Source organism: Acomys russatus, chromosome 14, assembly GCF_903995435.1.
Source record: "Acomys russatus chromosome 14, mAcoRus1.1, whole genome shotgun sequence".
NCBI lineage: Eukaryota > Metazoa > Chordata > Mammalia > Rodentia > Muridae > Acomys > Acomys russatus.
In genome coordinates, this window is record NC_067150.1 from 36,219,625 (window position 1) to 36,243,858 (window position 24,234).

The 24,234-nt window shown below is 41.1% G+C and overlaps 1 protein-coding gene across 5 annotated transcripts in view; it reads left to right on the forward strand.

The window, feature by feature from the left end:
* Window positions 1–24,234, forward strand: part of Ddx6 (DEAD-box helicase 6) — a 35,500-nt gene that overhangs the window by 8,806 nt on the left and 2,460 nt on the right. For all 5 annotated transcript variants that reach the window (XM_051156302.1, XM_051156298.1, XM_051156301.1 and 2 more), the window contains exons 3-12: window positions 112–175; window positions 1,513–1,617; window positions 8,648–8,777; window positions 9,503–9,649; window positions 10,896–10,990; window positions 12,933–13,055; window positions 14,418–14,546; window positions 16,050–16,166; window positions 17,934–17,997; window positions 22,859–22,960. In XM_051156302.1, coding sequence (XP_051012259.1) covers window positions 112–175; window positions 1,513–1,617; window positions 8,648–8,777; window positions 9,503–9,649; window positions 10,896–10,990; window positions 12,933–13,055; window positions 14,418–14,546; window positions 16,050–16,166; window positions 17,934–17,997; window positions 22,859–22,960 — 1,076 coding nt within the window. The remainder of the gene's footprint in view (window positions 1–111; window positions 176–1,512; window positions 1,618–8,647; window positions 8,778–9,502; window positions 9,650–10,895; window positions 10,991–12,932; window positions 13,056–14,417; window positions 14,547–16,049; window positions 16,167–17,933; window positions 17,998–22,858; window positions 22,961–24,234) is intronic.

The window sequence follows — 24,234 nt, forward strand, 5'->3', positions numbered from 1 at the left end:
TTGAGTGTGTTGTGCTTTAAAGAGGGATGATACTATTTGAGACATTTGTTTGTATTATTAAGGAGGAAGCAATGAACTGTGATAATTTCATGTTTACTGTATTCTCTCTAGACCTGGTGATGACTGGAAAAAGACTTTAAAACTCCCTCCAAAGGATCTAAGAATCAAAACTTCGGTAAGTTTGGTTGTGGAATTCAAATTGGAGAGTGGGGCAATTATAATTAAAAGAGTTAATGAAATGACACCATGTGGTTTTGCTTTGTTTTGAGATAGTGTCCTGTGTAGTCCAGGGCTCTCCTTCATTAGCCTCATTAGTGCTGGGCATATAGTTAGGTATGTGCTATTGGCCTAGCAAGTAGGCTTAATTTTTGAGCATCTTTAGTTTTTTGTTTTTTGGTTTTTTTTTTTTTCCAGACAGGGTTTCTTTGTGTAGCATTGGATGTCCTGGAACTACCAGGTTGGCTTTGAACTCACAGAGCTCCACCTGCCTTTGCCTCCTAAGTGCTGGGGCTGAAGGTGTGCACTACTACCACTCAGCCTGGCTGCATATCATAACCTTATTTTTCAACTTTTTTTCTCAGCCTCTCAGTGAGATATTTGGGTTAGGTGTCATAACCATTAGATGTGAGTCTGTAATCACAAGATTGAGAAAAGTTCTTTTCCAGTGTTCTCAACCAAGGCTAATTTTTGTGACCAAGGGAATCTTTAGTAATAACTAGAGGTATTTTTGACTATCAGTCCTTGATCTGTATAGAACAGCCCCAAAACAATTACCTGACCACAAATGTCAAAGCACTATGCTTGAGAAACCCAGATATAGCCAAAGAGACATTGGTAGATAGTAAGTAGGAGAACTAGGGTTTGATTTCGCATCTTGTAACTAATTGAATGTTAGGTGTGTAGAAATAGTCTACTTTAGACTATTCTAGGTGGCTTTGCCCAGAGATCTATCTATCTTTCTTTCTTTCTTTCTTTCTTTCTTTCTTTTTTTTTTTTTTTTTGAGACAGGGTTTCTCTGTGTAACAGCTCTGGCTGTCCTGGAATTCGCTATGTAAACGAGGCTGGCCTTGAACTCACAGAGACCCACCTCCTGCCTCTCCTTCCCAAGTGCTGGGATTAAAGGCATGCGCCACCACCACAGTCCATTTTTAAGTGATATGTATTTGTTGAATGTAGAGTAATTATTCTTTAGGAAAAGTTGAAATAGAAATTAAAACAGTAGTAGTATATGGAGTTTTGTTTGTTTCGCTTTGAGACAAGGTTTCTCTATGTAGTCTTGGCTGTCCTGAAACGTCATTTGTAGACCAGGCTGGCCTCGAACTCATAGTGATCCACCTGCCTCTGCCTTCCTGAGTGCTGGCATTAAAGATGTGTGCCACCACTCCCAGCGGTAATGTGTGTTTTTAAGATTAAGTGGGTAAAGGGTTGAGTAGGTTGGCCACAGTTTTTTAAGCATGCTAACTATGAAAGAACCTGGACTGTATTTTATTTTATTCATTTTCATTTGATTAGGATGTGACCTCCACAAAAGGAAATGAGTTTGAAGATTACTGTTTGAAACGGGAGTTGCTAATGGGAATTTTTGAAATGGGCTGGGAAAAACCATCTCCTATTCAGGTATGTTCATCCTTTTGTTACATCAAAGTTGTGCATTATACACTTAAGCAAAGTTTTTTAAAAAATACATATTTTATAGTGGGGCAGTGGTGGCATGCACCTTTAATCCCAGCACTTAGAGGTAGAGGTAGGTGGATCTTTGACGTTCAAGCCAGCCTGGTCTACAGAGTGAGTTCCAGGACAGCTAGGACCACAGAGATCCTGTCTTAAAAAGCAAAACCAAAAAATATATGTACAAGTTTTTTCTTTGCATATATTTTGAGTGTTTTGTCTGCATGTGTGGTTGGTACCTGCAAGAACAAGAGGGCCTCAGAGTCCTTGGAACTGGAGTTAAAGATGGTCGTGAGCCACTGTGTGGTCCTGGGAATTGACTGTCTCCTGAAAGCATAAACAGTACACATAACTGCTGAACCATCTCTTTAGCCCCTACTTTTTTTTTCTTTTCCCCTGTGGGAATAGTGTAACATGTCTTTGTATTTGTGAGCATGTACATTATTTTTCTGAACTTTTTAAAAAGGTTTTTGTTTTTGTTTTTGTTTTTGTTTTTTTTGAGATAGGGTTTAATCTAAACCGTACTAGCCATGAATCTGAAGTGTAGCTGAAACTGGCCTTGGGGCTCTTGTTTCTTGCCTCGGCCTCCCCAATCTAGGATTATATTGCGAACATCACCACTCCCAGCTTTTTTCTTGAACTTTTAAAGGTTAAGTAAGTTACAGAGTCCTGTCCCTTTACTTAGGAGTCTCTTGATGTACATTTCCTTAGAATAGGGATTCTGTGTGGTTTTATGTTTTGTTTTAGTTTTAGTTTTAGTTTTGAGATTGGTTGGGGTTTTTTTGTCATTGTTTTTGTTTTTCAAGACAGGGTTTCTCTGTGTAGCCTTGACTGTCCTGGACTCACTTTGTAGACAAGGCTGGCCATGAACTCACAGAGATCTGCCTGTCTGTGCCACCCTGCCCAGCTTGGTTGATGTTTTTAATTTATTTAATTTTATATTTTTATGTGTATGGGTGTTTTGCCTACATTTATGTTTATGTACCACGTGTACAGTGCCTGAGGAGACCAGACAAGGATGTTGGATCTCTTAGAACTGCAGTTATAAGTGGTTGTGAACTGCCATGTGGATTCTAGCAATCTAGTCTGGGCTCTCTGGAAAAGCAGCTAGGGTTTTGACTGCTGAGCCATCTGTTCAGTCTCTGGATTTTGTTTTTTAACATTTGTGGGTTTGTAGAGGTCAGAGGAGTCAGGTCTCTTTCTATTGTGTAGGTTCTAGGGATCAGACTCAGGTCATTGCACTTAGCATCAACAACCCCCATACCATAAAATTATTTTTGTTGTTACTTTGTAACTTGTATACATACATGAAGCAGGGAGGCAAAAGGCTGGTGGTAGAACTCAGTGGTAGAGTGCTTGGGTAGCAAACCCCAAATAGTCGGGCAGGTTTTTCTTTATAGGGGCCAAATATGGAAGGATTGATTGAGCTGAAACACTGTAAGAAACACTACAACCCAGACCAGTGAGATCAAGGAAGACTTAGAGTGGTGATTAGGAAATGACCATCATAATCAGGGTGGCACACCTTTAATCCCAGCACTTGGGAAGCTGGAGGATCTCGTGAGTTCGAGGCTAGCCTGGTCTACAGAGAGCTCCAGGACAGAGAAACCCTGTCTCACAAAAATAAAACAAACAAACAAACGCCTTAAAAATAATAATCAAGAAACTTTGATGAAGAGAAGCTATTTGCTTGGTCTTTAAATATTCTCTAGAATGTTTATTAGTTTTAAGGGAGGGGCAAAAAGTAGTAGACCTCATACATTATGAAGTGAGAAAAATCAGACAACACTTGGACAGTATAATCCAAATTAATGACATCACCAATCAGCCTCTATGTACCTTCAAATTCAACACCAGAGAAACCTGTAACAATTTTGGCAGTATTTTTGCTGAGAAAACATGACTTGAGCCTAATCACAGGGACCCTTTTTTTTTTTTTTTTTTTTTTGGTTTTTCGAGACAGGGTTTCTCTGTGTAGCCTTGGTCATCCTGGACTCACTTTGTAGGCCAGACCAGGCTGGCCTCGAACTCACAGCGATCCTCCTGCCTCTGCCTCCTGAGTGCTGGGATTAAAGGCGTGCGCCACCACGCCCGGCTACAGGGACCCATTTTTAAACAGAATAAAACAATAAATGGAAGCAGCTGGAGATGTAACTCGGCTGGTAGAGTGCTCCCCCGGCATGCACAAAGCCCTGATTTTGATTCCCAGCACTACTGGACAAGACTTTACAGACCTGTAATTCCAATGCTCTTCTGTAGAAGGATTACAAGTTTAAGGTCACCCTTTGCTACAAAGAGTTTAAGGCCAGCTGGCATATATGAAACCCTGTCTTAAAAAGCAGCAATCAGTAAGATGGCGTGTACAGAGTCTTATTGTGTAGCTAAGTGACTCCAAACTCAAGACCTTCCTGCCTTAACTGCCCAATGCTAGAGTTGTAGGCATGGACTGTCGTACCTGCCTCTTACTACCGACCTTCTCTCCTTACCCATGTTCTTTTCTTTTCTTGGCTTTTCAAGACAGGATTTCTCTGTGTAGCCCAGGCTGTACTGGGATTCACTCTGTAGATCAGGCTAGCCCCAAACTCAGAGATCTGCTTGCTTCCTGCTGGGATTAAAGGTGTAACCCACTGTGCCTGGCTATTACCCATTTTCTTGTTTTCCCTTAAAATGTATGGTCATCTTTTTCAATATTTAAGACTAGAGGGTGATTTGTTTATTTTGTGTTCTGTGTTTTGCCTACATGTATACAAGTGTACTCTGTGTGTGTGCCTGGTTGAGGCCAGAAGACTCTGGACCCCTGGAACTGGAGTTAGAGCCAGATAGTTGTCAGCTTCAATGCGTGTGCTGGGAATTAAGCCTGGTTCTTTTAGAGGAGCTCCTTACCACGGAGCCATCTCTCCAACCCTGAGATTATAGTTTAAAAGGACATACTTTTTTAGATTGATTTATTCTATGTGTGTGAGTGCTTTAGCTATACAGTGTACAGGCCTGTAAGAGATCAGAAGAGTGTCAGATCTGGAGTTAGAGATGTATGTGGATTCTGAGAACCAAACCTGGGTTCCCTGCAAGAGCAGCAGGTACTCTAAACCACTGAGCTATTTAATGGGTAATTTCCCCCAAATACGAAAGCCTTCCTGATTAGATGTTTAAGCTGTCTGGTTTTGAATTTTGTGTGTTTTGTTTTGATTTTCAGTGTCAACTGTTTTGTTGTTGTTGCTATTGTGTGTGCTTGTGTTTGGGCTTTACTCTGTAGCTGTAGTCCATGCTGGCCTGGAACTATAGCCCAGGCTGTCCTTGAAGTTGTATTAGTCTTCCTGGCTCTGCCTGCTAAGTACTGGGATTACAGGTGTCAGTTCTCAGCTGTGCTTTGTATGTTCAGGCCTGAGGACAGCCTCAGGTGTTACTCAGCGGTCACCCGCTTCTTGATGATGTTTGAGACAGCAGTTCTCTCTGTGGTGTTAGAGGCACTAAGTAGCCTAGACTGGTTAGTTAGTGAGCGCCAGGGGTCTGTTTGTCTTTGCCTTCCTAGGGTTGAGCTTACATGTCCCTGCTGTCTTGCCTGGCTTTTTTGACATGGATTCTGGGAATCAAATTCAGGTTCTGGTGCTGGTGAGGCAACTGCAGTACCAAATGAGCTATTTCCCTCGCCCCTGAACAGCTTATGAGAGCTGGAATATAGTTGTATTTGCCTGTAAGATTATTGGAGAATGAAGGCCGGGTGTGGTGGATGCACGCCTTTAATCCCAACACTCAAGACAGGCGGATCACTGGGAATTCAAGGCCAGCCTGGTCTACAAAGTGAGTCTAGGACGGCTAAGATAACACAGAGAAACGCTGTCTAGGGGGAAAAAAAAAGATTATTGGAGAATGAGGCATTTGAAATTGTTCTCAAAAGAAGTTTTACAACTTGGAATTAGATACAAAACAGATTGAGCTGTACATCTCTCTGGATGTAGCCACCTGTAATGGCTATTCATTTCAAGCCCTGTGTCTTCACTGTGGCTTCATTCTCAAAGTAGAGTATACTCCTTGGGAGGGCCTGGGAATCTGCCTTTCTCTGACTGGTGCTGTACTAACTTTGAGGTTCTGATTGTGAGGGGTCTGTGTGAGTGACATGTAAAGATCAGAAGACAGTTTTGGGCGGCAGTCCTGCTGTGTATGCCAGGCTAGCTGGACCCTCAAGATTCTGTGTCTCCGCCTCCTATCTCACCATAGAGTTCTGGGGTTAAAAATATGGACTACCATGCCTGGCTTAGCTTTTATGTGGCTTTTGGGGATTCAAATTCAGGTCCTCCTGCTTGCTCATATTAGTCAGTTAAATACTGTTACTAAACTAATCTTCATACCCTCAGCTATCTGTTGGCAAAGAAAGAGCAGTGTGTGAGGGGAACATGGAAACCTGTTGCTGTTGGCAGCAGAATTCTGCACTGTGCCAAGAAATCAAATTGCCTAGCTGGGATGGTGGTGTACTCCTTTAATCCCAGCATTTGGGAGGCAAGTGGATCTCTGTGAGTTCAAGGCCAGCCTGGTCTATAAAGTGAGTCTAGCACAACCAGGGCTGTTATACAGAGAAACCCTGTCTCGAACCCCCCCCCCCTTTTTTTAAAAAGCAAATTGCTTTGTCAACTAGTCTAACAAAAATGAGTAGCTTGTTCTCTGTAATTACAGTATTCTGAATCCTTTAGTGAGTTATTCTAAGTAGTCATGAGTTAAAATAAGACTAAAAGAATTAAGTTCTGTCTTCAAGTCTAGTATTTATTTCTTTACTATTGTCATAATAAATAAATTTGTTTCCTACAGTAGCTTGGAAATTAATATCTTCTTTTTTAAACGATTTGGTTTTTCGAGACAGAGTTTCTTTTTAAGATGTATTTATTTTATGTGCATTGATGTTTTGTCTCTATGAGGATGCCGGATCTACTGGAACTAGAGTTAGAGACAGTTGTGAGTTACCGTGTGGTTGCTGAGAATTGTACCTGGGCCCTCTGGAAGGACAGCCAGTGCTCTTAACCGCTGAGCCAGCTCTCCAGCTCCCTTTTCTTTCTTAAGACAAGTTCACTTGCTACTTAATAGCATTTTTCAGCTTTTGAGTTTTTGTTTGTTTGTTTGTTTGTTTGAGACAGGGTTTTCTCTATGTAGCCATGGCTGTCCTGGAGTCACTTTGTAGACCAGGCTGGTCTCAAACTCACAGCAATCTGCCTACTTCTGCCTCCCGAGTGCTGGGATTAAAGGCATGTGTTACCATGCCAGGCTCTCATTTTTTAGCATTTTGTTTTGTGATAGTGACTTAATAGCCCAGGCTGACCTCAAGCTCACAGCAGTCCTCCAATCTGCCTCCTGAGTACTAGGATTAGTCTTGAACTATCTTTTTTTTTTTTTTTTTTAAAGCTTTTAGAGTTTGCTCGAAAATGTTTCTGATAGTGGGATGAGGAGGTGTGTGCACTGGTAAACTCAATAGCCTGGGTCTCATGATTTTAGGCTAGCCTAGGGTACATAGTAACACAGCTGTCTCAAAGAGAGTCAGGGAGGGGCCTCTTAGGAGAGCTCAGTGATAAGTATACCTGGCACCAATTTCAGTGCCAAGTGAAGAGAAGCCTCACACCCCAACCAGATGCTCTCTGGTCTTGACCTCAGAGATCTTCCTGCTTCTGCCTTGATGCTTGGATTAAAGGTAAAGGTGTTTGTCACCATGCCATGGTCCCCACCCCCTGCTTGAGACTGTATTCTATTTCTTAGCTTTTTTTTTTTTTTTTTTTTTTTTTTTGGTTTTTCAAGACAGGGTTTCTCTGTGTAGCCTTGGCCATCATGGACTCGCTTTGTAGACCAGGCTGGCCTCGAACTCACAGCGATCCGCCTGCCTCTGCCTCCCGAGTGCTGGGATTAAAGGCGTGCGCCACCACGCCCGGCTTTATTTCTTAGCTTTTATCAACAAGTATGAGTGGGAATTCTGCCTTTTTACAGTGGCATGATACACTGTGCTAAATGATAGCTTACTTTTTCATTTATTACTGTGAATGTGAGAGGTCGGAGGAAAGCGCCTTTTTTTTTTTTTTTTTTTGACAGTATTATTTATTATGTGTGCAGAGAAGTTGTGTTGACTTTGGAGGTTGATGTAATAAAACGTAAAGTACCAACTTGGTCCCAGAGTAAATGTCTTAAGCTTATTTCTATTTTATGTAAGAAGCAGCTTTCTGATCTACAGTTTTCGTACTTTTTTGTTTGTTTTTATGTTTGTACTGGGCATTGAACCAAAGGCCTTGTAAATGACTAGCATATACACTGGATCAGCAACTTACACCCAGCGTACAAATTTTTCCTGTGGTATCTGATTGGCTTTACTGGTCTGAAGATGGCATATGCTATAATCTTTTCTTGGGATGGTTGCTGCCATTTCCTTTTTCTGTTTGTATTTTAGACAAGCTCTTATGTAAGTCAGCCTAGTGTTGAACTCCTGTTCCTGCCTGCTGGGCTTGCAGACATGAGCTACTATGTGGCTATTTTCATTTCTAACGGAAATGATCTTTCCTTGAGGACTGTTTACAGCCTTTTGAGAATTTTTTCCTCTGTTAATTTTTTTTGTATACACATATTCACATGTACTTTTGTTTTTTGAGACAGGGTCTTTCTCTTAAGTAGCCCTGCTGCCAAAACCAGGCAGGTCTTGAACTTTGATCTGCCCTACTGCTTCTGGGATAAAAGACCTGATCACTTACCTTACGTTACACTGCGATTCAACTCAGAACCTTTCTCTATGAACAGTTTTGGCAAACTTGGTTCATAATGACATTAATGCTCACTGGTCCTCTTAATCCACTTGAGTCTTTGCCGTTCATACAAAGTACAAACAAAATATACTTCTGAGCAGTACCAAGGCGGGTATTCTGAAGTGTAGTTCAGAGAAGACTGTAGTCACGTACTGCTTTTATTCACAGGTAAGTTTTTTATTCACAAGTAATTTTTGCATTGCTTTATCTTTTAGGAGGAGAGCATTCCCATTGCTTTATCTGGTAGGGATATCTTAGCTAGAGCAAAAAACGGAACAGGCAAAAGCGGTGCCTACCTCATTCCCTTACTTGAACGGCTGGACCTGAAGAAGGACAATATTCAAGGTCAGCTGGGTTGAGTGGGTGAGGTGGGGTTAGACTGTCGATTTATACTTGGGGCTTTGTAGAAGGGTTTATTTACCTTTGGTCAGGATTTATGCAATCTAGATTTGTTACTGTCTTTACTGCCTTTTTACAGTATTTGGCTTAATTGTCTATTCCCAACTTTTAAAGAGGATCTTCCATATTCAGAGTACTGATCTGTAGTTGATACACAGTTGTGGAGATTCATGTGAGATAAGCAGTTCAGGCTTTACTGCCCTGTAGTTAGGAAAAGTGAACTGCTGAGAGAGGTGAAGTGAGTTCCTGCTTATGGCTTGTGCAGCTGAATTGTGTGAGCAGAGCTCTTGTCGGATACAGTAAATGCTTCTGTTGTAAAGGCTTGAGCTTAGGGGATTTTGAGAGTTTAGAAGCAAATTTCTGTAGTTGTGTCTGAAATTAGTTCATATGATTGAGACTTCACCTCTAAAGCTTTTCTTAAATTTTCCAACTTTGAATTTATAATTATCTCTCCTTACTTTCATATGATGTAAATAGAACCTGAACAGGAGGCATTTACTACTTAAGTGTTTAGATTAGTGAATCTCTTCTGTCAAACAAATGCCACTTCAGACTCTTAGATATATTATGTCTGTGTTAATGCCTCAGGCTGTTTTCATAGCTTCTTAAACTTCTAAAAGTTGGTTGGTCGGTCTTTCCTTCTCCTTACTCTGTTCTTTGATATTTTCTAGCAATGGTGATTGTTCCCACTAGAGAACTTGCTCTACAGGTCAGTCAAATTTGCATCCAGGTCAGCAAACACATGGGAGGGGCCAAAGTGATGGCAACCACAGGAGGAACCAACTTACGGGATGACATAATGAGGCTGGATGACACAGGTAGGAAATGATCACGGGAGCAGAGCTCTGACTAATTGTAGCTACAAGTGTCTCCTTTTTATGTAGTTTTGAGACTTATGTTTAATTATGTGGAAATGCAGGTGGTGTGTGCAGGTGTCCATGGAGAGGTCATTGGATTCCCTGGGGCTAGAGTAAAGGTAGTTGTGTGCCACACAGTGTAAGTGCTGGGAACTGAACTTGAATTCTCTGTAAGAGCAGTAAGAGCTTATAACCACTGAGCCATCTCTTCAGCCCCCAAGTGTTTGCTTTTAGGAAGTAACTAAAACATTTTTAGTAATTAATTGTGGCTTAGTAAATTGCTTAGATACACAAAGCCCTGGCTGTTCCATCAACAAATAACCTGGATTCAGTTGGCACACGCCTGTAGTTCCAGCACTGGGGTAGTGAAAGCTAGAGGATCAAATGTTCAAGACCATCCTTACCTACACAGTGAGTTTGAGGCCAGCCTGGAACATAGGATGCTCTGTCCTAACAAAACAAGGAACCAAGGGGGAGAAGCCCTGGCCAGAACATGAATAGTGAAAACAACCATTTCTTTCTTTTCAAGAGGAAAAAAAAAAGATAACTAAAAGGATAGTCAGCCTTATTAGTACTTTAGTTTTTTCTTTCTTCCCACCCACACCCCACCCCACCCACCCCCGACAGAGTTTCTCCGTTTAGCCTTGGCTGTCCTGGACTCGATGTGGAAACCAGGTTGGCCTTGAACTCACAGCAACCTGCCTGTCTCTGCCTCCTGAGTGCTGGGATTACAGACGCCCAGTGTTTTTTGATTTCTTAAGGCCAGCTTCTTTCTATGTAGACCAGGCTGTCAAACCTCAAATTCACAGAGTTCTGCCTGCCTCTGCCTCCAAAATACTGGGAATAATTAGTTTTTAGTATTATTTAATATGGCTTAAAAAGTACCAGATCTATATTAATTGTTCTAATTTTCTTCTTTTTTTTTTTTTTTTTTTTTTTTGTTGGTTTTGGGGGTTTTTGAAGCAGGGTTTTCTCTGTGTAGCCTTGACTGTCCTGGACTCGCTTTATAGACCAGAGTGGCCTCGAACTCACAGCAATCCACCTGCCTCTTCCTCCTCAGTGCTGGGATTAAAGGCCCATAAACAGTGTTTATGATACTGAATACATATTATAAAATTACGGTTTTTCCCCTGTCCTAGAAAAAATTTAACAAGAATGTATATATGTGTATATTTTCTGAATCTCCTTTTCCTGTAAATTTTTGTAGTGCATGTGGTGATCGCTACCCCTGGCAGAATCCTGGATCTTATCAAGAAAGGAGTAGCAAAGGTTGATCATGTCCAGATGATAGTATTGGATGAGGTAATCCTTCTTCATTTAGAGGATTGTGCAGTACTCTGTGGGCTTCGCTTACAATTTTCAGTGAATAAAGCAAAAGCTGTTTTTATTTGACCTTTCCAGGTACTTATGTTAGCAAGTAACCAAGCCAAGTTCAGTCTAAATTTATTCAATGATACATTTTAAAAGCATGTTACGGATATCTCCTAATCTTCCCTTTCCATTTGCTCGGTGTGAAATTATAACCTAATAAGAATCTCTTCTTCTAAGAACTTAACTGAGGCCAGGTGTTTTACCTGGAAGGTAGGTCAGCTGATCTACATAGCAAGTTTCAGGCGAGTCAGAGCCACATAGTGAGACCTGTCTTAAAAATAAGTAAAGAAATAAATAAGATAAGCGACCAAAAAACCTTAGCTGTGTCTCGGTGCTTTATGCATTTAGCCTGTCTGTGTTAGTGTTTTGGTATAAAGTTACGGTCTGTATTGTTTTGTTGTTTTTTTGAGTCAGAGTTTCTCTGTGTAGCCTTGGCTGTCCCGGAACTCTCTCTGAGTAGACCAGGCTAGCCTAGAACCCAGAGACCTGCCTGCCTCTGCCTCCCCAAGTGCTGGGATTAAAGGCATGTGCCACCACCACCCGGCTCCGGGTTTGTTTTGTTTTAGATTACTAGCTCACTGACTTTTTCTTTTTAAGATTCATTTATTTATTATGTATGCAGTGTTCTGTCTGCATATACACCTGCACACCAGAAGAGGGCATCAGATTACATTATAAGTGGGTGTGAGCCACCATGTGGTTGCTGGGAATTGAACTCAGGCCCTTTCTAAGAGCAGGCGGCCCTCTTAACCACTGGGACATCTCTCTAGCCCCAGTTCACTGACTTTTGACAAATGAGGAATAGCACCAAATATTCAACATTGAATACATAATATGTTTTTATGTAATTTTTAGTCTGATGAGGCCTAGGTATCTTAGAAAGTTGTTATGGGGTACAGGTAGCCTGTGGTTTGGTTTGGTTTTTTGTTTTTTGTTTTTTTAATTTATTTATCATATATAAACAGTGTTTTGCCTGTGTGTGCACCAGAAGAAGGCACCAGATCTCATTATAGATGGTTGTGAGCCACCATGTAGTTGCTGGGAATTGAACTCAGGACCTCTGGAAAAGCAGCCAGTGCTCTTAACCTCTTGAGTTATCTCTCCAGCCTGCGTTTTTAGTTGAGGAAACTAGCATGCCTAAGTGGTACCCAGCACAGCTAATGAATAAAACTCTTTACCCCAATTGGTTTGAATTCAGAACCTAACTTGGCTTGGTTTTGTAATGGAGTTTTGCTATATAGCCTAGCCTGCCCTTGAATTTACCATCCTGTCTATATCCTGAAAGCAAGGTGTATGCAAACCACTCCCAGCTCAGAACCTATATGCTGTATTACTTCTTCTTCTTCTTTTTTTTTTTTTTTTTTTTTTTTTTTTTTTTTTTTTTTGGTTTTTCGAGACAGGGTTTCCATCCTGGACTCACTTTGTAGACCAGGCTGGCCTCGAACTCACAGCGATCCGCCTGCTTCTGCCTCCCGAGTGCTGGGATTAAAGGCATGCGCCACCACGCCCGGCTACTGTATTACTTCTTTAACGGAAATCATTTAAACCTGGTGAGAGAAGGACTCTGAGTCTGATGTTTCCTTAGGTAAGGGTTACAGTCTGGAGTCTGTGTTGCAACAGCTCACCACGCAGCTCAGACTGACCTCAGCTCTCAGTCCCACTCTACCATTTGGGTGCAGGACTTAACAGGCATAAGCTGCCATACTTGGCTCCTTCTCCCTTCTGTCTTGATAACCTTGGACACTGTATTAAAGAAACTTATGGTCATAGCTGGGAACAGCCTGTGTAGGTTGTGCTTTGCTCTTTGTTTATATGCTAACCAAAACTTTTAATGTCTTACTCCTTTTAAATGTGCCTTTTCTTTGTATTACAGGCAGATAAGTTGTTGTCACAGGATTTTGTGCAGATAATGGAGGATATTATTCTCACACTACCTAAAAACAGGCAGATTTTACTGTATTCCGCTACTTTCCCGCTCAGTGTACAAAAGTTTATGGTGAGTAGTAAGTCTACTTGGAATCAGTGTGACCATGGTACCTATGAGTTAGGGCTTACTATCAGAGTATATGCTTTGTGCTACTTTGTGGTTTTTTTGGTATGTTTTTATGTCATCAGTAAAGATTGTTTGTGGATTTATTAATATTTTATTTAATTTTTTTAATTTATGTGCATTGGTGTGAGGGTGTCAGATCTTAGAGTTACAGATAGTCGTGAGCTGCTATGTGGTTGCTGGGAATTGAACCCAGATCCTTTGGAAGAGCAGGCAGTGTTCTTAACCACTGAGCCATCTCTCCAGTCCCTGTGTGTGGGTTTATAACTGAGGTTTTTGTTTTGTTTTTGAGACAGGGTTTCACTATGTAGCCCTGGTCAGCAGGTTGGCTTCAAACTCACAGAGGTCTTCTGACTCTGCCTCCCAAGTGCTGGGATTAAAAATATGTGCCACCACATCTGACTTACACTTTTTTTTTTTTTTTTTTTTTTTTTTTTTTTTTTTAAGTAAACTGGATCGGATCTGTATGAGTTCTGAGGCTGGTTTATCTGATGAGTTTAGAGACACACACACACACACACACACCCCTACACCCCACCCCACTCCACGCACTGAGTTTCTGTGTGTATCCATGGCTGTCTTGGAACTCAAGTCTGTAAACCAGGCTAGCCTAACTCAGAAATCTACCTGCTTCTGGCTCCTGAATGCTGTGATTAAAGGTGTATACCACCACCCAGCCGTGAGGCCCTGTTTCCAAAGAGTTATAATTTTATTGATTCAGCTCTTTGTGACAAAGTCACATATCCCATAGGTACTAGGGAAGTTGTTATAGTGGTATCCAATGCACAAAACGTGGTTGCCCTTGGAAACTCTGTGTAGTCATGGTGATCTTTTCATCTCAGCCTCTGAGAACTGGGACACAGGCATGCACAACCACACTCATCTCTGACATAGTTAGCATTTTGAGTCTGAGGTCTACCATTTTAATATCACTTATTTTATGAATATGTGTTTTAAAAAGAGAAGCATCCCTTTAGAACAAGAGATGAAAAAACAGATGTATAAACTCAGGACAAGAAATGGGGCTCAGGGGCAGAGGTCTTGTCAAGCATGCCTGGAGCTTATGTTTAATTCTTCAGCACTCCCCACCCTCAGGGAAAAAGATGAGAAAGAAATGCGTACTTTTTTTTTTTTTTTTTTTTTTTTTAGAGACCGGGTTTGTCTGTGTAGCCTTGGCTGTTCTAGAGTCACTTTATAGACCAGGCTGGCCTTGAACTCACAGAAATCTACTTGCTTCTGCATTTTTAATTTAAGAGCGAAACCCAGCCTTTTACTTAAGACTCCTCTCCTCTCTCCTTCTACCTCCAGAATTCCCATCTGCAGAAACCCTATGAGATAAACCTGATGGAGGAGCTAACTCTGAAGGGAGTAACCCAGTACTACGCATATGTAACTGAGCGCCAAAAAGTACACTGCCTCAATACACTTTTCTCCAGGGTAAGTAGTGGGCTTTTCCTGCTGAGTCCTATCCTCTACAAATTCATAGTAAATTGGACAATTACATCATTTTCTCCACTACTTTACTGTAAAACAAAGTGCTACTGTTCTGTTAAAAGCGGCTTTGGTTGACTTAAGGTTGAAACTGATTGACACAGGTGATTTATTTTTATTGTTAAACAATTTGGTTTATCCTGATTTTTTTTGTTTGTTTGTTTGTTTGTTTGTTTTTGTTTTTCGAGACAGGGTTTCTCTGTATAGCCTTGGCTGTCCTGGACTCGCTTTGTAGACCAGGCTGGCCTTGAACTCACATCAATCAGCCTGCCTCTGCCTTCTGAGTGCTGGGATTAAAGATGTGCGCCACCACACCCGGCTCTTATCCTGATTATTTAGATTCTTTGTGAATACATGTAATTGCTAAAATTTATTTGTGACCCCCAAAATCAGTACTAAAGGTGTCATTTTGTAGACATGTGTGGTGTGGCCAAAAACAAAACCTGATCCCAGCTAAGGTCCAAGAAGAGGACATTCTTCCTTCTTGTTTTAGCTCTCATGCTATAAATAAACATACAGTCTTTGAGTCATTGTTTTTCAAATTTTGGTTCTGTTCATGGTTTGATTCCAAAATGGCCCCTACACTGTTGGTGAAATGCTGACCTGTACTCTAAAGCTCAAGAAGACTGATGTACTGTACAGTACAGGGCAAATCTATTGGACAAGCTTTTTGCAGGCATGGGTTACATTGGTTTGGGACTATTGATGTGTTAGTAAGGCATGCTTAAAGAAAAGAAAACAGCTGGGCGGTGGTGGCGCACACCTTTAATCCCAGCACTCAGAAGGCAGAGGCAGGCTGATTGCTGTGAGTTCGAGGCCAGCCTGGTCTACAAAGGAAGTCCAGGATAGCCAAGGCTACACAGAGAAACCCTGTTTCAAAAAACCAAAAAAGAAAAGAAAAAGAAACATAAAATTACATGCTTAACTATTTACAAAATGTGGTCAGAGACTCACAAGTACTTAACTTTTATTTTCCCTAGAAACAATGCTTTTTATGTATTTACTTGTTTTATTTATTTTAATTATGCATATGTATGATGTTTCAGTCTATATGGGGTTATGTACTCATGAGTACAGTCCAGAAAAGGATGTCAAAGCCTCTGGAAGTAGAACTAGTTATAAGTAGTTGTGCGCCCAGTGTGTAGCTGAGAGCTGAACTTGGGTCCTCAGCACGAACAGTGCTGCCTTTAATTGCTGCACCATTTCTCCATCCCCAAAGCAGTGGTTCATGTTTGCTGATTCAGTGTTAACAGTAGCATTTCCTACAATGTCTGCTGTGAATATTGAGTCTGTGTTTTGTTTCTCTGGCAGTGAGGTGGCCCTTATGGAGCAACTCTGCTGCAATAAAACCAATTCTCATCAGCAGCTGTTCCTAAGATTCTGGCTAAATATTTTCAAGATTAGCAAAACAAATGTTTTGTCTTTTTTACACTTCTCTTTTGTGCTCAGCTTCAGATAAACCAGTCGATCATTTTCTGCAACTCTTCTCAGAGAGTAGAATTACTGGCCAAGAAGATTTCTCAGCTGGGTTACTCTTGCTTCTATATCCATGCTAAAATGAGGCAGGTGAGTGTAATTGGAAAACTTGAATAGATTTAATAAAAAGTTCTGCTGGGTGTGGTGACACATGCCTATAATCCCAGCACTCAACGAGACAGGCCACAAAAAGAAAAGGACACTATAGAAATGTCAGATCTCTAGGTCTATGCCTGAAATCCTAGCACTTAGAGGAAATTCATAGTTGGAAGTCATTCTCTACTAAGTTTGAAATCGACATGAGCTGCATGAAATCCTTGGCGGGGGGGCACAGAAGATAGAGTCATTCTTTCTCGGGTAATTTCTTGGTTTTTGTTTTGTTTTGTTTTGTTTTTAAGATTTATTTATTTATTTTTATGTATATAGTGTTCTGTCTGCATGTATACCTGCATTAGACCACAATATAGATGGTTGTGAACCACCATGTGGTTGCTGGGAATTGAACTCAGGACCTTTGGAATTAACCACTGAGCCATCTCTCCAGCCCCTGGATTTGTTCTTTTAATGCAGTAAACTTATTAGATAGCTCCAGGTAGCCATTTAGTTTGTTAAAAGCAAACACAACTTAAGATTTTGTTCCTCCGTCAAATTAGTACATTTCAAGGATTCTGTCTGCTCCCGGAAGCTAGTGATTATTCCTTTACCAATACAAATACAATACCAATACAAATACCAATACAAATGTTTTCATAGAAAACACTGCTCTGGATTTTAATGTAACTCCTCCTTACTTAAAAGTTCCCAGATCCCTTGCCGGGCAGTGGTGGCGCACGCCTTTAATCCCAGCACTTGGGAGGCAGAGGCAGGCAGATCGCTGTGAGTTCGAGGCCAGCCTGGTCTATAAAGCGAGTCCAGGACAGCCAAGGCTACACAGAGAAACCCTGTCTCGGAAAACCAAAAATAAATAAATAAAAATTTAAAAAGTTCCAAGATCCCCCATGGACGCATGAGATAGATCATAGACAGTGCCAGATTATATATGTATACATGCTATGATAATAGAATAAATATAACAATATATTGTCATAAGTGTTACATGAATGTGATGTGAGTGTATCTTATTATGCCTGTCCTTGTTGTGTCAAAAAAATGATAAAAATGCTTACACGATAAAATGAGTGTGTCACATAGACATTGTGAGTGATAAAATGAGTGTATCACATAGACATTGTGAGTGATAAAATGAGTGTGTCACATAGACATTGTGAGTGATAAAATGAGTGTATCACATAGACATTGTGAGTGATAAAATGAGTGTGTCACATAGACATTGTGAGTGATAAAATGAGTGTGTCACCTAGACATTGTGAGTGATAAAATGAGTGTATCACATAGACATTGTGAATGATGCAGCTTTTTGACTGCTACAGAACAGTTACTGGACACTGATAACTGTGACAGTTTATCTGATAGCCCAGAGCGTTAAATGACAAGGGTAATGTCTGTACACTGTAGATGCACTGGACACAATAATGATTCACATATTAGAGTGGTACAAAATTAAATCATTCCTCAGAAGTGTGTCATTTAAAATTTAGGGATCATTTCCAAAATTTTCCATTAAAGTTTTCAAACCAAAGTTTACTATGGATCACTGAAACCAGGCAAGTTAAAACCAAGAATGCAGCTAAACTAGTATGTATGTGGTCTGCAAACTGATGGTTTATATTTGTATAAGCAAGTTTGGGGTGTGAAGAACTGATTGGGCAAGAGAAACCATGATGGAAAATTTGAGTTGTCTACAAATTTTACTCAAGCAGTTTCTCTCTCTCTCCTCCCCCGCCCCCAATACCCTAGGAACATCGAAATCGTGTCTTTCATGATTTCCGAAATGGCTTATGCCGCAATCTTGTTTGCACTGGTAAGTGGGTTTGTTTGCTTGTTTGTTTTTCTTGGACCTCCTATTTTCTTTATTGTCTGGATTACTTCCTGTCACATTGTGGAGCCTGTGGCATAGCTGTCACTTGGAGAGCTTCTGAAGGTGAAGTGGGTGCTGTTTATTAGTTCCTGACATTGGGCTCATGCTGATGCTTATGCTGCACACATGGCTGTAGACTAGGCTTTGCGTTTTTGTGTTTTCTGAACAGTTCTAAAGTACAAGAGTGAGCGCGCGCGCGCGCACACACACACACACACACACGATTTTTTTTTTTTTTGGTTTTTCAAGACAAGGTTTCTCTGTGATAGTTGTGGCTGTCCTAGACTCACTTTGTAGACCAGGCTGGCCTCGAACTCACAGTGATCACACATGATTTTTAAAGTCTGTTTTACCCTAGGCTAAGATTTTCTAATTTTTGGTTATTCTGTTACTGCAAAGAAATAAACCTAGGTAGGGTGAGAGAGGCACATATTCAAACAAAAATTAGATTTGCCAGGCGAAGTGGCACATGCCTATAATCACAGCATTCAGGGAAGAGAGACAGGAGGATCTCTTGAGTTCCAGGCCAGCCTGGTCTACAGAGTGAGTCCAGGATAGCCAAGAATACACAGAGAAACTCTGTCTCAAAAAAAAAAAAAAAAACCTAATAAATTGAGTGTCTTCTCAGCTATGCACTTGGAATTTAATCTGTTAGTATGAAGAGATTAATCATTTGAATGAGTAGAAGGACTTGGAGTTTGGATACAGTGATAAATATACTCATCTTTATTATCATGAATTCTTACATATGCATGTACCTATGTAATCACTCAGATAAAATTTTAGAGTATTGGTTGGTTAATTGGTTTTTTGGTTGGTTGGTTGGTTGGTTGATTAGTTTTGGTTTGACACAAGGTATTACTGCATAGCCCTTACTAGCCTGGAAATTGGATATGTTGACCAGACTGGTCTTAAACTCACTACTTTTATCAGTTGGCCTTTGCTTCTAAGTGCTGGGATTTAAGGTGTATATCACCATACCTAACACACACACTTTTTTTTTTTTTAAGATTTCTTTTAATTTGTGTCTGTGTCTGTTTGTCTGTGTCTGTGAGAATGGCTGCCACATGTGCATGGGTGCCTACAGAGGCCAGAAGAAGAAATTGGATCCCCTGGAACTGCAATTATGTGCACTCATGCCTTCTGGAAAGAGCAGCAAACGCTCATTTATAACTTTGTGGATTTATTTATTTACTTACTTGTTTGTTTGTTTTGGCTTTTTGAAACAAGGTTTTTCCTTGAGGCCTTGGCTGTCCTGGACTCACCTTGTTGACCAGGCTGGCCTTGAACTCACAGAGATCCTCCTGTCTGCCCTCCTTGAATGCTGGGGTTACAGGTGTGCGCCACTGCTCCTGGGTTCATTGAGAAGTCTCTTTAGATAACTATTTTAGAATATTTGAGTAAGGATTTTTGTGGAACTGCTCTATAAATAAAATACTTGTTACTTCTACCCAGTAATCAGGAAGTAACTATAAAAATAGCTTGCATACTTCTAGTTTTCTTAACTATTTTTTTCGTTGTTTTGATAGTTGGTTTTTTTTTGTTTGTTTTTGTTTCCTTTTTTTTTTTTTTTTTTAAACAATCTCACGAAGTGCCCAGGTTGTTCTCAAACTCACAGCAATCTTTCTGCCTTAACCTCCTAAGTGCTGGAGTTACAGGTATATACCACCGTGCCCAACAAGAATCCTGAAGTTTTTAGAATAGGCACCAAGTATTTATTCCCCATCTTCACTTCATCTCTCTCCCCCACTTCTTCCTTCCTCCCTCCCTCCCTCCCCTGCCCCTCTGCCCCTCTCCCTCTCCCTACTGCCCCTCCCTCTCTGGCAAATCACATTTTTCCCCCTGATGTTTTTCTTCTCTAAACCAAAGACACCATACACACTACATTGTCAGCATCCATTGTTGCTCTTTCACACACTTTGTTGATATTCAGTGAATGTTTACTCTGTATATTATAATCATAGTAGTACGCAGATGCACATACCGTCAGGGTATTTTTTTCTCCGGTTCTGAATTTGAGAATTTCATTCATAAACGCATTGTATTTATTTTACTTCCATCCCTCCTTGTCCCACTTCCTTCTACTCCTGTACTTTTCCCTCTTAATTCATGACTTCTTCCTCTGTAGTTACTGTGTGCTTTTTGTACGTGGATGTGCATATGTGTAGACAATCCCCCCCCCCCCTTGTTTTTTCTGATTTTTCAAGACAGGGTTTCTCTGTGTAGCCTTGGCTGTCGTGGATTCGCTTTGTAGACCAGGCTGGCCTCAAACTCACAGCCATCCACCTGCCTCTGCCTCCCAAGTACTGGGATTAAAGGTGTGAGCCACCACTGCCCAGCTGACAATCTTTTCTTTAGTTTTGCCTGTGTCTATGTGTGTGTTTAGGGCCAGCCACTTAAGATTGGGGCTCAGCTCTGAAGAAAAGTGTTCTCTGGAGCCAGGCGTAGTGGCACATGCCTTTAATCCCAGCACTCTGGAAGCAGAGGCTGGCAGATCGCTGTGAGTTCAAGGACAGCCAAGGCTACACAGAGAAACCCTGTCTCAAAAGAAAGAAAGAAGAGCTTGCTCAGCAGTTATTGGCTGCTGTCAGTTGGTGTGGTGTTTGCCAGCTTTTTGGTTTGGTGGAGTTGTGGGGGTTTTTTTGTTTGGTTGGGGTTTTTTGTTGTTGTTGTTTGCTTGGTTTTGGTTTTTGGAGACATGGTTTCTCTGTGTAGCTTTGGCTTGGCTGTCCTGGACTTTCTTTGTAGAACTCAGAGATCCATCCACCTCCCAGTGCTGGGATTATAGGCATGCACTACCACGCCCAGGTGTTTGGGTAGGGGTGGGTCTTTGCAGGTTTTATGCAGGCAGTCATATTTTTGAGTGATTAACTTTTTAAAATTGTTTTGAAGGGCTGGAGAGATAGCTCAGAGATTAAGAGCACTGGCTGCTCTTCAGAGGTCCTGGGTTCAATTCCCAGCAACCACATGGCAGCTCACAACCACCTATAATGAGATCTGGTGCCCTTTTCTGGCATGCAGGTATACATGCAGGCACAACATTGTATACATAATATATAAATCTTTTTTTTTTAAGTTGTGCTGAAATATTTGGCTGTATATGAATGTATCTGTTATATTTTTTTCTTGCATTTGGGAAACCCACAAAATAGCTTATTGGTGAATGTTGAAGTTGTTAACTAAATTCAGTATTCACAAAAAATAAAAGCTACATTTCCATTACGCACTCCCCCCATCCTCTCTGTTTTTCCATTTTAAGTAAAAAGTTGGGGCTCAGGAGCTGTGGGTACAATCCCTAACACTAAAATAAAGAAAAAGGAAGACATCGATCATAGTTATAGTGCTTATTTACTGACGTGAATTATTACACTAATTAACTGGTTTTATTTATTTTGTTTGTTTGTTTTTATTTTGTTTTTTCAACACAGGGTCTCTGTGTAGCCTTGGCCGTCCCAGACTTGCTTTGTAGACCAGGCTGGCCTTGAATTCATAGTGATCCACCTACCTCTGCCTCTGGAGTGCTGGGATTAAAGATGTGCGCCACCACGCCTGGCTTTCATTTATTTATTGAGTCAGGCTCTTCTCACATAAACCAGGGTAGCGTGAAGCTCAGCATGAAGCCCAGTATGACTGCTTCCTCTCCTGCATGAAGGGATTGTGGGTGTGCCTAGTCTTAATGTATGCCGGGATCAATCCTAGGGTTAGGGTTTTATGCACTGCAGTCAGTCAAGCTGCTTAATGAAAGTGTTTGTGTATAAAGTCCTACCTGTTTGGGTGACTGAGGGAGGCTGTTTGAAGCTACCCTCAATCTGTGCTATGGATTGAGACCCCGTCTCCAAAAAGCAAACAAAATAAAATGCAGCTTCTTCTTCAAAGAATGGCTTAATTAGAAAATAGGTACTAAAGCAGAGCTTGCATACCATGCAGTCTTCATTAATAGTACTTGGCTTTGCTATAACAGTTCGGAAGCAGCCTTAAAATGAATGGACAGTGAAAAGAAAGTTACAAAAATAAAAATAAATAGTTGGTACCAAGTGTTGTGATCAAGCACTGGGGAAGGTGCAAGAAAGTTGCTTCAAGTTCAAGGCCACCCAAAGCTACAGAGTGAGACCTCTCTTTATAGTTAAGCTTGCCCAGTGCTGTGGCGCACATCTTTACTCCCAGCACTCACGAGGCAGAGGCAGGCGGATCTCTGTGAGTTTGAGGCCAGCCTGGTCTACAAAGTGAATCTAGGACAGCCAAGACTACACAGAGAAACCCTGTCTCAAAAAACAAACAAAAAGGTTCATAATGGGGCTGGAGAGATGGCTCAGCAGTTAAGAGCACTGTCTGCTCTTCCAGAGGTCTCGCGTTCAATTCCCGGCAACCACACGGTGGCTCACAACCATCTATTATGTGATCTGATTCCCTCTTCTGTTGCACAGGTATACATGCAGATAGAGTACTCATGTAAAACAAATAAATAAAATTTTTAAAAAGGTCCATAAAATTCTTAACAAGGTATGCTAGCATGTGCTTATAATTCTAACCTTTAAGAGTCTGAGAGAGGAGCATGAGTTCAAGACTAGCCTGGGCCGTCAGAGACCCTCTCTCAAAAAAAAGAAAAATCAGTGTCATGAATGACTTTGGAATGATAGCTGAGAGAGGTAAGGGACCTAGTTACGACCCTGTTGTCAATTTGGGGCTTTTCATGTTGACTTCAGATGCATTGTAAGTCGTTTACGATAAGTAGATGAAGGGCTTCTAAAAGCATAATCAGTGAATTACTTCTCAATACTAAAAAAAAAAAATTTTTTTTTTAAAGATCTGTTTACCCGAGGTATTGACATACAAGCTGTGAATGTGGTGATAAACTTTGACTTCCCAAAGCTGGCCGAGACCTACCTTCATCGTATTGGAAGGTCAGGTGAGTGAAAAGGGAAGGGCCCCGCAGGCAGCACGTGACGGGAAGTATTATCAGTAATTTCTCCTTTGTGAAGTAAAGTGCAGTAGCCATGAGAGCAGTGAAATCACACCAATTTAGCTGTTTTGTACTGGGTTTACAAACTAATTCCTCCTCCCTCCCCACCCCCACCCCCCTCCAGACAAGGTTTCTATTCTAGTCCTGGCTGTCTTGGACTTGCCTTGTAGACCAAGCTGACCTCGAACTCACAGAGATCCACCTGCCTCTGCCTCTGCCTCTGCCTCTGCCTCTGCCTCACGAGTGCTGGCATTAAAGGCGTGTGTCACCACACCTAACTACAAACTGATTTTGAAACCAGCTAGGACTACATAATTGAGACCCAATCTCAGAGAGGGAAAAAAGTAAACAGGATGGATGTGGTGGCACATACCCCATAATCCCTGGGCTTAAGAGGCTGAGGCAGGGGGATCATGATTATAGTTGGGGGATGGAAGGCCTGGAGAGATGGATTTCCTGTTAAAAGACCCTCTAAAGTTTGATTCCCAGCACCCACATCAGATAGCATAAAACTACTTGTGGGGTCTGGAGAGATGGCTCAGAAGTTAAGAGCGCTGGCTGCTCTTCCAAAGGTCCTGAGTTCAATTCCCAGCAACCACATGGTGGCTCACTACCATCTATAATGAGATCTAATGCCCTCTTCTGGCCTGCGGGTCTACATGCAGGCAAAACACTGGATATATAATAAACAAACAAATCTTAAAAAAAAAAAAAAAACTGCCTGTAACTGCAACTTGTTATTTAAAAAAAAAAAAAAGGTAAAGTGTATAGTATATCTCACACACACACAAAAAAAGGTTAAAATAATGACTATATATTCAAAGTGAAATACAAGAAAACTTTATTGCTAGTATAGTGTGTGGATATATTATTCAATGTGCGTCTTTTGGCCCTATAAACGAGCATCCATTTTGTGATTTTTAAGAAAGTAAAATATGAGCTGGGTGTGGTGGCACATGCCTTTAATCCTAGCACTCAGGAGCAGAGGCCTGGCAGGTCTCTTTAAGTTCAAGGCCAGCCTGGTCTATAGAGGACTACACAGAGAAACCCTGTCTCAAAAAATCAAAAGAAAAAGAAAAACTAAACAAAACAACAACAACAAAGACAGGCATGTGATATTAGCATGTAGCTGGGGCAAGCCTCGCACAGGAACCTAACTGCAGCACCATGCACAGACCAAGTGGACTTTTAAGTGGCTGCTATGCTGTATTATCTAAGGA